General features: G+C 64.7%; 1 protein-coding gene across 1 annotated transcript; it reads left to right on the top strand.

Moving 5' to 3' along the window:
• Positions 1–1,678: 1,678 nt before the first annotated feature.
• Positions 1,679–10,303, top strand: SLC30A3 (solute carrier family 30 member 3). The gene is made up of 8 exons (XM_055122402.1): positions 1,679–1,918; positions 4,837–5,018; positions 5,548–5,694; positions 5,773–5,926; positions 6,729–6,927; positions 7,137–7,242; positions 7,323–7,457; positions 9,542–10,303. The coding sequence occupies exons 1-8, from the start codon at positions 1,824–1,826 to the stop codon at positions 9,688–9,690; spliced, it is 1,167 nt and encodes a 388-aa protein (XP_054978377.1). The 5' UTR covers positions 1,679–1,823; the 3' UTR covers positions 9,691–10,303.
• The last annotated feature ends 5,141 nt before the right edge of the window (positions 10,304–15,444 follow it).

The following is a 15,444-nucleotide window of genomic DNA, read 5'->3' as shown; positions in this document are numbered from 1 at the left end:
CCCTTACCCTTCTCTGCCCGCGGGGGGCAGGGAGGGTGCATGCCAGCAAGGGAACGGGGGGGGGGGTGTTTGCCCAGGACTGGCTATCCCGGAGGATGCCAGGGTCAGGCCCCGACCGGAGGTCATCAGCCAGACGGTGCCCGGCAGCCCCTTCCCTCCCCGCTCTCCAACCCTGGGCCCCCGTGCTCCTAGCTAGACTGGCCCATCCCAGACCTGAAGTACGCAGTGGGGGAGATGAAACTGGGGGGTGGCACCCCGGGCCCCAAGGCTCAGCATGGGGGAAGCCCCAGATACGGGCACGCAGCTTCCAACCTTCCAAAACCGACGGCGCCGAGCGGGAGGCACTGTGGCCCTTAGCATATCCCGGGGGCTGGCACGAGCCAACAAGGTGACCTTGGCTGGACCTTGGTTGGTGGGTGCCCCACGCCCCGCCACGGTTTGTCCCTCCCCATCCCCCAGGAGGGAGTTGAGGCCCAGATGCCCTTTCTGGGAGAACGCTGCGAGAAAGCCGCTGCGGGGGGCGCTGTCTGGGCGGTGCCTTAGGGGGCCGGGGGCGCGCGGCAGACTCCGGCGCGCTGCGCTCCGCCGCGCTCCCGGGCGCAGTACCAGCCCTTCGCGCTCGCCGCCCGCAGACCTTGGCACGAGCCGCGCTCTCCCCCGCCGGAACAGCCAGCCCGCCGCCCAGCTTGCCTAATCCTTTCAAGCCTCACCTCCTCCGCGAAGCTCTCCCGGGTTAACCCCATCCCTCCCAGCCACTCACTTGCCCGCGCCCCACCCGTGCTGGGTTTTCCGCGAGTGCAGACGCGGCCTCATTGTCTGGGATCCCCATGTCGGGGCCAGGTGTACCCTCACCCCCGCGTTCAGGACCTTCCCGGGCAGCTGATGGGTTTCTTCCCGGGGTCACGAACTCCTGCCATCGTGGCCCACTTGTTCCCCTCCCCTCCCCCTGCGACCCCCTCCCCCCGACCCAGTGCAGCCCATTCCCCACCCCCTTTTTCTGAAGTGGCAGTTGTGAGGGGCCGCGGGAGCGTCCGGTGCTAGGACTGGGCTGGGTGGGTGGGTGGGGGTCCCCAGGCCGTGCTAGCGGTCACTCGCTGCTTCCTCGCGCCCCGGTGAGAACCGGGCGATAAATGTCCCGGGCAGGTGCCACAAGTTCCGAGGCAAAGGGCCAGCAGCTGTCCGCAGTCTCCCTCCAGGCCAGGAAGAGCGCCCGCTCCTCGCGCCGGACGCGGGCCGGGAGCGGCGCAGAGCCAGCTTCAGTGCGCGCCCGGACGCTGCCTCAGGGACTCAGTTTACCCCTCGAAAAAGCAGGAACAACGACGGATCCTAGGCGAGTAGAGAGCTGCGTGTCACCCAGAGTCGTGATAGAAATCTGTGATGAGGGTGGAACTGGCGAGTTCCGACCCCGCACGCCCCGCCAAGGGTGCCCGTCCGAGCTGCCCGCGTCCTTCCCCTCTCGGGCGAGCGCCGGATCTGCAGCTGCCCGTGCCTCTGCGGGTGGGGGGCGGGGAGGTCCCCGGGCCGGGGTAAGGGTCCTGCGGGCCGGGGCCGGCCGCCGTGGAGGGGGGTCCCCAGCCCGGCTCTGGGCGCGGGGAGGCGGGGCCTCGGCGCGGGGGGCGGCCGGGGAGCCGGAGGCGGGGCTTGGGGCGCTCGCCCCACGCGGGGCGGGGCTGGGCGGCCGCGGGCTCTGCGGTCCGGACTCCCCGCCACAGTGGCCGCAGTTCTCTGACTCGGGTGGCCCCGCGGCCCGACTCCGGGGAGCGCCTGGCCGCCGGCACCGGGCGCGGGGCCCGCCCAGCCTTGACGGTCGGGGTCGCCGGGACATGGAGCCGACTCCTGCCGCGGGGGGCTCGGAGACCACTAGGCTGGTGAGCCCCCGGGAGCGCGGCGGCGCGGGGGGCAGCCTGCGTTTGAAGAGGTAGGACTGCCCCGGCTCGGGCCTGGGTCCGGGGGGTCGCCACCCTCCCGCCAGCGCCGCATTTCGTTGTCTCCGCGTGCGCCCTAGCTCCCCGGGATCCCCTCGGCCGGCGCCGAGCCGCGCTCGGTCCCCTCCGGCCGCTCGCCCGCCCCCCTCCCGGTCTCCCCGCTTCTGACGGCGCTGTCCCCGCCGCGTCGGGTCCCTCCGTCGGGCCGGACTGCGCGCCCGCACCCCGGTGTCCCCCGGGCGCCGGGGCCCGGCGAGGGCGGCACCCGGTCACCCCGGCGGCTCCCGAGGCCCTTCCCGGGGCGCGCCGGGGCCGGGGCGCCCCCTCCAGCTGTGCGCCCCCCAAGCGCGGCGCCCGGTTGTGCGGGCCCTGGGGTGCGGGGCGGGCGCGCGGCGCGGGAAGCGAGGGGGCGGCGGCGGCGCAGGAGCAGGTGCGGGCTGGGCGGCCGGGGGGTATTCCCGGCTCGGCACAGACGGGCCCGGGGGCGGCGAGGTGTGAAATGAGGCGCCGCGGGCCAGGACAGCGGGCCGGGGGCGGCCGCAGAACCGCCTCCGCGTCCCGCCGCCCGCCCGCGCCCGCAGCCCGCTGGCGGCGCCGCCGGCTCCCCGGAGCGGGCGCCCCGGCCCCCCGCGGCCGCGCTGCTGGCCCTCTTGCCTGCCGGCTGTCGGTCCGTCCGTCCGTCCGTCCGCCTGTCCCGGAGCCCAGCCCCGCTTTCTCTTTCCCCCTGTTTCGCCCAGCAAGGCCGCCGTCTTCGAGGTCCCTCTCCCTTTGTCTCGGCCTCCGCGGGGCACGATTCTCCTGCTTTCCCTGGTGGGGGTCGTCGTGGGGAGTGGGGTTGGGGGGCAGAAGGGAAGGGACTCGCGGCGCCGCCTTTCTTGCAGGACCGTAGACCGTGGGCGGCTGGCAGGGTCTCCCGCAGGGACCCAGACACTCGGGGCTTAGCCTGACCGCGCCTGCTGTCCCCGCAGCTCTCCCAGGCCTGTTCAATGGTGTGCAGGTTGGGGGCAGGGGCGGGGGAGGGGGTCCAGGGGGCTGCGGGGAGCAAGGGGCCCTGTCTTCGCTGGCGCGGAGCCCCCACACGCCCACGCCCACTCGCACACCAACAGCCAACGATGCTTCTCCGGGACCGATTTGCGAGAACAAAAGGGAGAGAGCCTGTTGATGGGTGGCACGGGGCTGGTAGTGGCAGGGCGATGGGGACCGCGAGCGGAGCCCCCAAGCCACCTCAGCCAGGCCTCTCTGACCACCGGCTCCTCTTCCCCCTCATATGACCATTAGTCACCCAGCCCTGCAGTATTTCGGAAAGAGGCGCTTCCTGCCTACCTGCCCCTCCTAAATCCTGCGCCGGAAGCCCGGGCCTGGCTCTTCTGGGCCCTTCCGTGTCCTCTCCCCAGATCTCTGCAGCCCGCACAGCACTGTCACGTCAGACACCAGTCAGACAGCAGCGTCTCTGTCCGGGGAGTCCACCCCTCCCCTTCCCCCGCTCCCCCACCCCCGCCCCGAGCCACACAACCTGCCACAGCCACTGGTGGTCTGGGGCTCCTGGGAGGTGTCTGCGATTCCCCCCCCTCCCCCCTCTTGGGGGTCTCTCCTCCCCCACTGTGGCCTGGCCTTTGTTCCTTGTTCTCTCCCCAGAGCACCAGCTTCTCCTGCAGCATCTGGGGACACTGCCGCCCCAGGCCTGGCTTCCATGGGTGGCCCCCGGCCAGCCACAGGTCCCTGAAGTGCCTCCATCACCTGCATCGCCTCCGGGCATGCCTGGAGCCCCAAGTCCAGATGCAAAGTCTGGTGAGGGGCTTTTAAGGCTCAAGAAGTCAAGCTCCTTGCAGCCTGGCCTTTTCCCCACAAGCACCCAGTGAACCCCCCCCTCATGCCTGGCACCTCAGTGCGCCCCGTTGGCCGTGATTTCTTCAATAGGGAGGTGCTGGTACTGCTCTGGAATCTTCACTTTGACTCCTGAGCCCTGTGCTCACATCTCCACGAGCACTGAAGAGCACTGATCGTCTCCGGGGTCTTTATTGTGGGCAGGGCGGGGCCCTGCCAGGCTTGAGGTGGGTCAACATGAGGGCAAGAACTGGGCCAGAGTGGCGTCCCCATGAGAGACAGGAGTGGACGCTGGTGCTGGTCCAGTGGGCCCATCCTGCCCCCTCAGTGACAGTGGCCGGCGCTCCGTCCTCCCCATGACGACCCCAGCTCTGGAATCCACCCGTGAGTTCTCTGGGCTGGGAGCCCCAGCCGCGGTGGGCCCAGGCCCGCCCTCTTCCTCAGAGGCGCCCCTCCGTCACCGGCCTGACCACAGGTATGGGGAGAGAACCCGGGAGGGACCCAGCGCTGGCTCCTGTGCTGTGTCCCCTCTCCCCACCTGCCCCAAGGCCTCTCCTGCCGGGGCCTGGTGTCCTCCCTGCCCCTTCCCCTTCTTCACGGCCACCCCGCCCTCTCGGCCCTGCTTGGGGCTCCTTCTGGGGCACCGGACCTGCCCTGTAGAGTGACTCTGGCCTCTGGCCCAGAGCACTGACAGGCCCTGTTCGAGCCCTTTCCTGTCACCATCCAGCTCAGGTTACATTTGTCTTGTTCCCCCAAAACTCCAGAGCTCAGAAAGGCCAGACGCGCCCTTCCTCTTGTGGCCTCCACGAGGCTGAAATCAAGGTGTCAGCTGGGCTGTTGTTCCCATCCCGAGGAACAGAGTTGCAGGGAGTCCAGTCCTGACTCCCCAGGTGGCCTCCAGAAACCTCTGGGCACTTTACTGAAGCACAGCCCAGACAGTCTCGAAGACGCTCACCCGCCGCCCGGCCTCACGGGGCCACGTAGGGGACGTCAGATGGATGCTGACTCGCTCCCTCGGGCCCCAGCACCCGGGAGAGACGTAGGATGAGCCTGTGGCCAGGCCCCAGGTGACGAGGCCGCCCCTCAGTCTCTTTCCAGAGTCTTCTGCGGCCCTCTCCCAGGAGCCCAAAGCCCTGAACATGCCTGACCACCACTGCCACAGGGACCCCCTGCCAGCGACGGGGCTGACCCCTGAGAGGCTGCGGGCCCAGCGGCAGCTCTACGCTGCCTGCGCTGTGTGCTGCGTCTTCATGGCCGGGGAGGTTGTCGGTAAGTGGGGGCAGCCCCCCAGCCCCCAGGAGGCCCGTGGGAGGGCGGTGCAGAGAGGGATGGAGAGTCAGGGTGCCCTTAGCACCAGGAGAGGGGTGGCGGGAGGGGCTCTGGGTGACTTGTTGGTGTCAAGGGGCCTTTCTGGACGGGCCAGAGTTCGGGCTGAGTGTGGCACCGCGTGGTCTCTGCAGCATTACCAGGGAGTGGCCGTGAGCTCTCTGGGCCCCCCAACAAACAAAACAACGTCACTGCAAAGACTCAGTGAGTCAGGGCTGAGAGCGCGGGGGCTAAGGCACCGGCCCGCACCACCGCCCTGAGCCACCCCAGCACCACAGGTGTTCCCCGGAGCCCGCAGCTGTGATCTGAGCGTTACCGCACTCCCTCCACAAAAAAAGAAAGGAAAAGGGATAGAAAATGAAAAGGGAAGAAGGAAAGCAGAGGAAAACTGCTCTCCCAGCTGGGCTAGTCCCCCCTAGCTCCCCCTGGCCCTGCACCCACACTGCCCCCCCCGCCCCCCATTCCCCTGCAGGCGGGTACCTGGCCCACAGCCTGGCCATCATGACGGACGCGGCGCACCTGCTGGCGGACGTGGGCAGCATGGCGGGCAGCCTGTTCTCCCTCTGGCTCTCCACGCGGCCGGCCACCCGCACCATGACCTTTGGCTGGCACCGCTCGGGTAAGGCCCCTCCGGCCCTGTCACGCTCCAGTCTTGCTGGAGGGCACGGGCCGGTCCCTGAGAGCTGTGTCCCCGCAGAGACACTGGGCGCCTTGGCCTCCGTGGTGTCCCTCTGGCTCGTCACCGGTGTCCTGCTGTACTTGGCCTTCATCCGCCTGCTGCACAGCGACTACCACATCGAGGGGCAGGCCATGCTGCTCACCGCCAGCATCGCCGTCTGCGCCAACCTCCTGTACGTCCTGCCGCGGCCCGCGCAGACGGAGACTGCGCCGCCAACAGATGCAGCCGGATACGCACATGCATGTGTACATGTAGATGTGTGTGCACAGACACCTGTATCTGTGCATGTGTCCACACACTGAACATATCACTGCATACGTGGAGACACAGATACGCATGCATGCTCCTACAATTGATATTTGCATGCACATAGACACACATATAGACACACACATGTATAGAAGACAACACACATGCACATGTCACATATGTGTGCACATCCATGTAGACATGATTATAGGTACATATCCCCATACACATGCATGTACATGAATCTACACATAAGCATGCAAGCTTAAATACATGCATGCACACATATGTGACTGTACAAATAGACATAGACACATGCATATGTATATGTGTGCACATGCACACATACACAGGATACATACCCATGCACATGGTCACATGTGCACACAAACATCTATGAATGCACACAGGGCCTGAACAGGACCAGGATGGAGCCTGAAGGTCACATGCAGCTCCTCGCCCGCCTAGTGACTCCCGCACCATGGGCTGCCCTGTGTCCACTGGCAGGGCGTCTGTGCTCGCTCACACTGAAACTGGCCAAAGGGGACAGTGGCTTGTCCAGGCCATGCAGCACAGCGGCGCCAGGATCTGAGTCCAGATGCCATCCTTGGCCCCAGGCTGCGCAGGCTGCCTTTCTGGACATGGGAGAGAGGGACGCAAAACAGGGTGTGGGAGGAGAGGGGCTTCCGGGGGGCAGGCCTCGCCCACTGCTCTCTCCCCCTCAGGATGGCGTTTGTGCTGCACCAGGCTGGGCCCTCCCACAGCCACGGCTCTCACGGGTCGGAGTATGCCCCCCTGGAGGAGGGCTCAGGCGAGCCTCTGCCTCTGGGCAACACCAGTGTCCGGGCGGCCTTCGTGCACGTGCTGGGGGACCTCCTGCAGAGCTTTGGGGTTCTGGCCGCCTCCATTCTCATCTACTTCAAGGTACCTTCTCGCCCTGTCCATCCCCCCAGACTCCAGCCCCTGGTCCCCCCTTCCCAGGACCCACAACTGCCCCTCACTGCAGCCCCCACTCCCCCTGAACCCTGCCCCAGCTTCTGGCCCCTGGCTTCTCAGCTGGCCTCTCAGGATGCCCCAGGATGTCCCTTTGAGGGGCCCCAGGTGCCTGGGCTGAGGGGCATCTCTCCCTGAAGCCCGAGTGCAAGGCGGCGGACCCCATCAGCACCTTCCTCTTCTCCATCTGCGCCCTGGGCTCCACGGCGTCCACCCTCCGGGACGTGCTGTACGTGCTCATGGAAGGTACGTGGGCAGCAGGGCGGGCCTGGGCGTGGGGGCGCTTCTGGGGCAGGCGCAGCGGCATGATGGACGCTTGCTTGCAGCTACCCCCCGCAATGTGGGGTACGAGCCCGTGCGGGAAGCGCTGCTCTCCGTGCCCGGCGTCCAGGCCATCCACGACTTGCACCTGTGGTCGCTCACGCTCACGTACCACGTGGTGTCCACACACCTGGCCATAGGTGAGTCTGGGGGGTCAGGGCCTTCCCTCTCCCCCGCACACAAGGAAGAGGGCTGGGCCCTGGGAGGGGGGCTTCCTGTCTGCTTCTACACACACATGCGTCCCAGAGAGTGAGCAGCGACAGCTGCCCTGGAAGGTCACTGGTCTGGGGTCCGGGTCACAGTGCTGCACCCCAGGGCGGGCGGGGCACCTGTTGGAGCCCAGTTTCCGGGCGTGTGGCTGGGGTATAGACTCGAGCGCTGTCCACATGCTGATCCCACTATTAAAATGTATACGGTGACTCACGAGCTGACAAAGGAGTTTTGAGTTTCTTCCAGATGCAAGAAGCAATCAGAGGCTTGCAATTTAGAAGCCGAGAATAGGCTCCATGTGGTTTGCTGCTGCCCGTAGACGGGACGTGGGGCACAGGTGCCCCTCTGCAAGGCCCTGCTGGGCTCGGCGCACGGCCCATGAGCACAGGCCGCGCAGGAGGGAGGGGTGTGTGGGGGCTGTGGGGGGTGGAGGGAGTGTGGGTGTGTCTGTGTGGGGTGTGTGTGAATGGAGTGTGTGTGTGGCGTGTGTGTGTGGGGTGTGGGTGTATGTATATGGGGTGTGTGTGTGGGTGTATGGAGTGTGTGGGGAGTGTGTGGGGTGTGTGTGAGTGGTGGTGTGTGTATGGTGTGTGCATGGCGTGTGTGTATGGTGTGTATCTGGGGACTGTGTGTGAGATGTGTGTGAGTGGGGGATGTGTGTGAGTGGGGGATGTGTGTGTCATGTGTGTGTGGTGTATGTCTGGGGACTTGTGGGGGATGTGTGAATGGTGTGTATGTGTGAGGGGTATATGTGGGGTGTTACTGGGGGAGATATGTGTGAGTGGTGTATGTGTGTGAGTGGAGTGTGTGTGGGGAGTGTGTGGGGTGTGTGAGGTGTGTGTGGGGTGTATATGGGGTTTGTGGGGGTGTGGGGGGTGTGAAGTGTGTGGGGGGTATGAGGTATGAGTGGGGGGTGTTTGGGGGGTGTGAGTGGGGTATGTATGGACTGTGTGTGGGGTGTGTGTATGTGGGGTATAAGTGGGGTGTGTGCAGGGCGTGTGTGGGGTGTGTAAGTGGGGTGTGTGTATGTGGGGGTATAAGTGGGGTGTGTTCATGGTGTGGGGGGTGTGAGGTGTGAGTGGGGAGTGTGCAGGGGTGTGAATGTGGTATGTATGGGGTGTGTGGGGGGTGTGTATGTGGGGTAGAAGTGGGGAGTGTGCAGGGTATGTGGGGGGTGTGAGGTGTGAGTGGGGAATTGCGGGGGGTGTGAATGGGGTGTGTATGTGGTGTGAGTGGGGTGTGAGTGGGGAATTGCGGGGGGTGTGAATGGGGTATGTATGTGGTGTGAGGGGGGTGTGGGGGGTGTGTATGTGGTGTGAGTGGGGTGTGTATGTGGTGTGAGTGGGGTGTGTGCGGGATGTGTGGGGTGTGTGTGGGGTGTGGGGGGTGTGTGAGTGGGGGCTGTGTATGTGGGGTAGAAGTGGGGAGTGTGCAGGGTGTGTGGGCTGTGTGAGGTGTGAGTGGGGAATTGCGGGGTGTGTGAGTGGAGTGTGTATGTGGTGTGAGTGGGGTGTATGCGGGGTGTGTGGGGTGTGAGTGGGGAATTGCGGGGAGTGTGAGTGGGGTATGTATGTGGTATGAGGGGGGTGTGAGTGGGGGGGTGTATGTGGTATGAGTGGGGTGTGGGGTGTGTGTGAGTGGGGTATGTGTATGTGGGGTATAAGTGGGGAGTGTGCAGGGTGTGTGGGGTGTGTGAGGTGTGAGTGGGGAATTGCGGGGTGTGTGAGTGGGGTGTGTATGTGGTGTGAGTGGAGTGTGTATGTGGTGTGAATGGGGTGTGTGCAGGATGTGCGGGGTGTGTGGGGTGTGTGGGGGGTGTGAGTGGGGGTGTGCTCCCGGCATTTTTGTGGTGTTGACACTTCTGCGGACAATCCAGGGAGGGCGGCAGCCGCCTGCTTCGAGCCCAGCCTTCAGGCCCGGCCACCCCCCGGACCCCCCTGCCCTGCCCCGTATCTTGCCCCAGTCTGGCTGCCGACTCCCCTGGGAAACTGCTGCCTCTTATCACCCCTGGCAGAGTCCACGGCGGACCCCGAGGCTGTCCTGGCCGAAGCCACCAGCCGGCTGTCCTCGCGCTTCGGCTTCGCCAGCTGCACGGTGCAGGTGGAGCGGCATCAGCCGGAGATGGCCCAGTGTCCGCGCTGCCGAGAGCCGCCCCAGGCCTGAGGCTGCCCACTGCCCCCCGCCGCCAGCCTGGGACGGGGACTCGGGTCACTGCTCGCGGGAGGGGTCGGTGCGGGGCCTGGGGGCTGCACTCCTTCTTCGTCCCTCCCCTGCCTGCCAACTCCCCGGCCCCCTGCCTCAGAGGGCAAGACCAAAGTGGGGGGAGCAGGTCAGCTTGAGTAGATGTGACCACTTCAGGGGGACCCCAGGCTCCGGGGCAAGTGGGGGTGGTCAAGGTCCTGGGGTCCCTGCACCCCACAGCCTGGGGGTCCCCCGTGTCCTTCTCGTGCACTTCATTCGTCTGTGCTGCCGCTGGCTGGCTGGGGCAAGCCCGTGTGTGCTGCTGTGTGCCTCGCCGGGGGCGGGGGTCGCAGGGGCGCCCCTCCCTGGCCCTCGCTGTCTATGCAGGAGCCCCCATGCTCGCACTTTGTCGTGTTGTCGCTGTGGGTGCGTGCCGTGTGCCTGTCTGCCTGTGCGTCTGCGCGCTGGGCTCTCTCGTCTGCACATTCCATGTTCAGGGGTCTGTCACCCCCCCGCGGTTGGTGCTGGGCCCTCGGCTGTCCCGGAGGAGGGGGGGCGACGCTGCACAGCCCCGCTAATAAACGTGTGTCTGTTCTGTCCGGCTCCTGTGACGGTGGGCTTGGAGCCACTCGGGGCAGCCTCAGAGCCCCTGCCCCTCCCGCCTGCCCACTGCGGGGTCTGGGGGGTGCTTGCTGGAGGCTCCCGGGCCAGAGTGGCCTCAGAGGAGCTGTCCTGCTCTGAGAGTTTGGGTGAGAGTTTGGGTCCCCACACAGTGCTTGGGACGCTTGGTCAGGCCAGCACCCCACCCCAGCCCCGGCAGAGGACACCCAGCCTGGGGCCCTGATGCAGGCAGCCGCCACCCGCTCTGACGGGCACTTTCCCCCGTGCTGTAGAGCCGGACAGCTGGGCAGCTTTGGTCTTGCCAAGCATCTCGGAAAGGGAGTGTTGATTCTTTTGTTTCATTTTTGTGTTTGGAGGCCACACTTGGCAGTTGCTCAGGGGCTATTCCTGGCTCTATGCTCAGGAGTGACCCCTGGCAGTGCTCGGGGGACCAGAGTCAGGACCGGGTATTGCTCTGGGGTCGGCAGGAAGCCAGGCATGTGAATTCAGCCCAGTCCTCCCTCTCAGGACTCTGACTTTTCTCTTCAGCTCCAGCCCAGGGCCGGAGAGATGGCTTAGAGGGCCGGACACATGCTTGGCACACGGGGAGCCCATGTGACCCCCAGGCCCTCATGGTTCCCCCAGTGCATGTCCCAGAGTGACCCTGATGCATGGAGTAGCCTCCCTGAGCACTCCTGAGTGTGACCCCCCAAAAAAAAATTCTAAATCCAACACAGCCGAATCCCTAGCACTGTGTGGCATCACGGGCCCCCAAGCACCACTGGGGGGTGACCCTGGTGTCCCCTCAGCAAAGTGGGTTGTGGCCCTGGTTCCACAAGCATCACCACCAGGGTAAAGACTCTCATGCAGGTTGATGCCCGTCTTGCCATCCTCTGGGCAGGATTCGATCCCTGGCACCACATATGGCCCCTGAGCACCGAATCAAAAGTTGGCCCTGAGCACTGCTGGGCGTGGGCCCCAAACAATAAACCCCCACGGCTTTGTGCTCGGATTCCAGAAGCCCTGCTGTGTCTGAGCGGGTGCAGCCCTGCCTCCAGCAGCCGGGGCTGCCATCACTCCAGCCTTCATAGACACATCCCATCAACCCATGGATCGCTCTGCCAGGCCTCCCTGCCCCACGAGGAAGCAGAGCGCGTCCAACGAAGACGTGTGGAAATCAAAAAGCAAACGCTTTCTCCCCCTCTCACCATCTCCTGCCCCCTGTGCACGCAGACCCTGCCCCACTACTGCTGCCCCCGACACATCCATCTCTTTAAGGGCAGTCCTCCAGAAAGCAGGCCTCCCCGCTCTGCTCTCCGCTGGGGTGCCCCGGCCGCCGCTGGGGTGGGGGACGGTCCATCCCCTGCAGCGCGAGGCCGCCCCAGCTGCTCTCCACGCTGCGCTGCTCCGAGACTTTCTCATTTTCTGTCTCATTGATTCCAAGCCCCCAGCGGCAGGAGGGGGGCGGGGTGGGCGCAAGGCGAGCATAGATCTCAGCCGTGAATGGCTTGGCCCTGGGTGACCAGGTCCCTTGGCGGGGGAGGAGCCCGGGCCCAGGGAGGGAGAGGACACCCCCAGGTTACCCAGCGGCGCGTGGCAGAGGTGCCAGGCCCGGCTCGGTCCCGCAGAGGCAGCTTCTCCGCCAGCTGCGCCCCCGCCCGCCTGCTCTGGGCCCGCTGTCCTCGCCAGCTTCTGTGACTGGCCTGTGACATGCTGCCAGGAAAGGGGTGAATCCAGACACGAGACAGTCTGGGGGGACCGAGGGGACCCGGCACCCTGACAGCCAGGCCAGAAGCCAGCGTGGGCTGGGTTGTCACACAGATGCGGGCACGGTGCCCTGACCAGTCTTACCTGCCCTGTGCAGACGGGGGAAACTGAGGTTTCCCTGCTGCTGAAATCACCACCGTTGGGGGTGAATCAGTTCTGGTTGTCCCCCGGCTCACCCCCCCACCCCCACTCCCCTCGGCCCATTCCTGCCGGTCTCCCAGGTTCCCCCCCAGCTTGGCATCTGTCTCAGTGTGGGGGTCCGGGGAAGGACGGGGGTGAGGAGCGTCTCAGACAGCCTCCCCAGGGAGGCGGGAAGCCTTATCTGCAGGAGCCGCCTGCAGGGCCTTATCTCCTGCCTGCCGGCCCCCTCTCTGCGGGAAGGCGCCTCTCCCATTCATCACCCCCCTCATTCCACGGCTGATTAACTGGGGGGAGGGTGGTTGGGTGGGGGGTGGAGGCGGCAGGCTGGCATGGGGCTTCGTGCTCCGGAGGCACCAACAGCCAAGACAGCAGCAAGCATGGAAGCCCAGGAATGGCCACATGCGGGCAGCAGGGCTGTCCACCTCCTGGCCAGGGGAGCAGCCCACCTGGGGTCAGCGGGGCACAGGGTGATAAAGCCAGAGTGTAGCGGGACCACCAGGGGTTGATTCCTGGGGATCCTGAGCACTGCGAAGAGTAATTCCTGTGTGCAGAGCCAGAAGTATCCCCTGAGCACGGCCGCGTGCCCCCCAAACACAAACAGAAAAAGTGGAGGTCGGCCCTCGGTCCAGTGGTCCCCTTAGCCCTAAGTCCTGGAGTGAGGCTACTGCCCCCGCTGCTGGGCAGTGCAAGGGAGAGCAGCGCCCCCATGTGGCCAGTGCTATGGTGGCAGTGGAGGCCACTGGACGGCTCTGGAGGGAATTTCTGGACCTAGGTAGGAAAGTGAACATGGCACCCCTTTTCCTGCCAGTCTCCCACCTGTGGAGCACTATTTGGGGAGTCTCCTTGTCTCCTTGAAGTGTTCTGGGGCCCCTGCCTGAGCTTCAGGACCAGCCCAGCTCATGCTTGCCCTTCCCCACATCAGGGCCGGAACCATGACCTCTGACCCGTCTCCCCTTCTAGGGTGCAGGTGTAATCCCAAATGGTCCCTCAGGGGCTGGAATGATAGCACAGTGGGTAGGGCGTTTGCCTTGCACACGGCCGACCCGGGTTCGATTCCCAGCATCCCATATGGTCCCCCGAGCACTGCCAGGAGTAATTCCTGAGTGCAGAGCCAGGAGTAACCCCTGTGCATCGTTGGGTGTGACCCAAAAAGAAAAAAAAAGGGTCTCTCAGGACTGGGGTGGGGGGGCTGTCAGTGTGGGGGCCCCCAGGCTAGAAACCATCTCTCCCTAAGCCCACCGCACTCCAGCTGGCTCCCTCGCTGCCCGAGGCACCCCCTGCAGCAATCTGGCATACGTGGGGCCCCTGGGCACTGGCCAGTCAGGAGGCGCTGTCCACCTCACCTCGCCTGCCGCTTCCTCTGCAGCTCAGACCCATTCCTAGGTGCCCCCCCCCAGTAGGGCTCTGCTCTAGGACAAGGCTATAGCTTCCATTCTTTTTTGGGGAGTTATACCAGCCAGGGGCCACCCAGGCCACCCCCCAACTCTCCCCACCGTTTTTCTCTAATTAAAAAAATTAGAGGGTTATATCCATCTGTGCTTAGGGCTTTCCTCTAGCTCTGTGCTCTGAGATCACTCCTGGTGGTTTGGGGAGGCCATATGGGGTGCTGGGGATCAAACCCGGGTCAGCTGGGCAAGGCAAGTGTTCTAACCCTTGCACAATTTCTCTGGCCCCACTCTGCTTGCCTTTAAGAATGGAAACCTCATGAGGGGCTGGAGCGATAGCACAGCGGGTAGGGCGTTTGCCTTGCATGCGGCTGACCCGGGTTTGATTCCCAGCATCCCATATGGTCCCCCAGCACTGCCAGGAATAATTCCTGAGTGCAGAGCCAGGAGTAATCCCTGTGCACTGTTGGGTGTGACCCAAAAAGCAAAAAAAAAAAAAAAAAATGGAAACAGGACTAGAGTGATAGGACGGGGCAGGGCGGGGGGGAGTGCTTGCCTTGCACATGGCCAACCGGGGTTTGATCCCCAGCATCCCTTATGGTCCCCCAAGCATCGCCAGGCATGCTAGGGCCTCATGTTTCATCCCTGGACCCCAACAGCACTAGGGAGAGTTCTAGTACCCCCAGTTATGGCCCTTATTTATTTTTTTTTCTTTTTGGGTCACACCCAGCGATGCTCAGGGGTTACTCCAGTCTCTGTACTCAGGATTTACTCCTGGCGGTGCTCGGGGGACCATATGGGATGCTGGGCGAATGCCCTACCCGCTGTGCTATCACTCCAGCTCCTGTGGCCCTTATTTTTAAAAAGTAAGCAGGAGTCTAGCTGAGAACGGAAGGGGAAAACTTGGGTAGAGGTGAGTCCCCCAGGCCCCGCCCCATTGAGTTCCGAGATGGGGGGAGGAGGGGAAGGGCAGGGAGGAGGGAGAGAGGAGCTGAGCCCACATGTCTGGCCCCGGGCACTGCCCAGCTCTGACCGGTCTGAACGTCCCATTCCGCTTCCTTGTTCCCTTGACTCAACCCAGACGAGCTATAAATATGAAGAGGATTGTAGCCAAACACCGGGGGAGAAACAAAAGAACCAGATCCAAGAACTCGGAGAGAGCCAAGCTTACCCGAACCAGCAGGTTTCAAGCCCGCCAGATGCCAGGTGGTGATTTCCCAACTGAGAAGTTGGCCAGAACCAGGCTGCCCACTGCCGTCCCGGACACCGTGCCCTGAGCAGGCCTCAGACCCGGCCCGGCGAGGGCCTGAGACGGGCGCGTTCCTGGGGCAGGGCCTGCCTCTGTCCTGTGTGTCCCCAGGGCTCCCGGCTCAGTGTGACCCTTGGAGAAGTGACGGGGGTCCACTACTAGAGCCCCTACAGCTCCATCCCCGGGCGGCGGGGCCAGGCTGCAGCTGTGCCAGGTGGGAGGCACTAGCGAGAGGAATGTCTGGGATTGTGCAGGGTGGGTGACCCGTCCCAGGCCCTGCCCTGGACATCGCCTTCCAGTACTGCTCCCAACTCAGCCCCCAGGGCCTTTGCACAGGCCCTTTGATCAACGATTGTGACTCACCACGGCCGGGCCCTGGGCAGAAGGCACCTCCACCCCCGCCTCAGAGGCCCAGCCTCGGCGGTCCTGGCCCCTGGCTTCCTCGTCCCACACAGCCCGTGCCTCAAGTGTGGGCCCCTTGGAGTGGAGAGGGAGCGGGAGGGGTGGGGGCCTGATTCTCCCACTTTCTCAGACGCAGATTCTGGGCCAAGGTTCACTTGTCCATGCTCGGCAACAAATGTTTAGAGGGGCCAG

The sequence above is a fragment of the Sorex araneus genome, chromosome X, assembly GCF_027595985.1.
Source record: "Sorex araneus isolate mSorAra2 chromosome X, mSorAra2.pri, whole genome shotgun sequence".
NCBI classification, from domain to species: domain Eukaryota; kingdom Metazoa; phylum Chordata; class Mammalia; order Eulipotyphla; family Soricidae; genus Sorex; species Sorex araneus.
Note: the sequence above shows the minus strand (reverse complement) of the source record. Positions and strands in the feature narration are given on the sequence as shown.

What these genes read in the sequence shown, in the direction of transcription:
- SLC30A3 (XM_055122402.1), top strand. Translation starts at nt 1,824, where the DNA reads ATGGAGCCGACTCCTGCCGCGGGGGGCTCGGAGACCACTAGGCTGGTG. An exon ending in CCATTCTCATCTACTTCAAG is followed by an intron (nt 6,928 to 7,136) that starts GTACCTTCTCGC and finishes CTCTCCCTGAAG; the next exon opens with CCCGAGTGCAAGGCGGCGGA. An exon ending in GTCCACACACCTGGCCATAG is followed by an intron (nt 7,458 to 9,541) that starts GTGAGTCTGGGG and finishes CACCCCTGGCAG; the next exon opens with AGTCCACGGCGGACCCCGAG.